We start from the raw sequence: 1,367 nt of genomic DNA on the forward strand, positions 1-1,367 counted from the left end.
CCTGGGCTCAGCTGGGTGAATTTCCATCAGTTCTGTGAGGTGAATTTTGTGTGTAAAGGTGAAGAAGCCACAGAGGTGCAGCTTGAGTCCAGCTGCCCTGTTGAGTGGCACACTGGGGTCACCCTGCCTGCTCCCCTCACAGGCACATGGAGCTGAAATGTGGCTGCTGAGCCTGGCCAGAGCTCCTGCTGCAGAGGCCTGGGCAGGGGGAGGAGTCCCACCCCTGGGCCTGGTGGGAGGCATTAATCAGGGAGTCCTTAAGGCTGGAAAAGACCTCTAAGATCATCAAGTCCAACCATCAACCCAACACTCCCCTGGCCACTAAACCATGTCCCCAAGTGTCACATCCACACATCCTCTGAACCCCTCCGAGGCTGGTGGCTCCAGCACCTCCCTGGGCAGCCCAGGGCAATCCCTCAGCAGGCAGTAAGGCACCTCAGAGGGCTGAAATTGCTCTAAATAGTAATAGATCAAGATTTCTTTTCATTTATAATGCATGTTACCATGAAAAGACTTTGGCATTTGCACTCAGCCTGGCTGCTGTCTCTGCTGGGGACTGGATTTGAAGCTGGGTTTGACCACGGCTGGTTCCTCTGCTTCCTCTGAACTGTTTTTTTGCTGGTTTTTGGACAGGGAGCTTTGCTGTCTGGGGGGGTCTCTTCTCCATGATCGACTGCAGCATGGTCAGGATGAGAGGGAAGGAAGATCCCTGGAATTCCATCACCAGTGGAGCCCTGACCGGAGCCATTTTAGCTGCAAGAAGTAAGAAACTGAGGAGGATATTGAGGGAAAAACTTCTTTATTCTAAACATATTGTCCTGAGGGTGAACCCCCCCTCTGTGATGCCCACGGTGGGATTTATTTGCTCAGGCAGACTGAAAGACAATCTGAAAGATTTCTCCTGTGCTGATGAAAGTCATAATTAAGTTCTGAGACATTACCAACGTTCCTTTGTTTCCTTGAGGAAGAGGAGGAGGGGCTGCCCACTAATTATCCTCTTACTGCTGATGCTAACGAGGCGTGATGGGTGCAGAATGACTGCTCCTGAGGCTGCTCGTGGGAGGGGATGATAACTCAGAAGAGAGTTCAATGCACAAAGCCACCTAAAGAAGTCAAAACCCATCGATTTTGTGCTTTTTCTTTCCAGATGGGCCCGTGGCCATGGTCGGCTCGGCTGCCATGGGAGGAATTCTCCTGGCTTTAATCGAAGGGGCTGGCATTCTGCTGACCAGGTTTGCCTCCACACAGTTCCCAAACGGTGAGGAGCCCTCAGACCCTGGCAGGGCAACGTTCCCCTTCAGCCTGGCACGGGGAGACCCTCCACAGCTGCTGGGAGGCTGGAGGGCTGAGGAGCCACACGTGGCTGG

The 1,367-nt window shown here is 53.2% G+C and overlaps 1 protein-coding gene across 1 annotated transcript in view; it reads left to right on the plus strand.

Annotated features, from left to right (window-relative positions):
- Positions 1–633: 633 nt before the first annotated feature.
- The window catches only part of TIMM17A (translocase of inner mitochondrial membrane 17 homolog A (yeast)), a gene marked incomplete at its 5' end in the record, with an annotated part of 1,661 nt that continues 927 nt past the window's right edge, over positions 634–1,367 (plus strand). Inside the window, 2 exons of the mRNA XM_008937710.1 lie at positions 634–762; positions 1,148–1,258. Coding sequence (XP_008935958.1) covers positions 634–762; positions 1,148–1,258 — 240 coding nt within the window. The remainder of the gene's footprint in view (positions 763–1,147; positions 1,259–1,367) is intronic.

Source organism: Merops nubicus, unplaced genomic scaffold, assembly GCF_000691845.1.
Source record: "Merops nubicus isolate BGI_N331 unplaced genomic scaffold, ASM69184v1 scaffold49013, whole genome shotgun sequence".
Taxonomy (NCBI): Eukaryota; Metazoa; Chordata; class Aves; order Coraciiformes; family Meropidae; genus Merops; species Merops nubicus.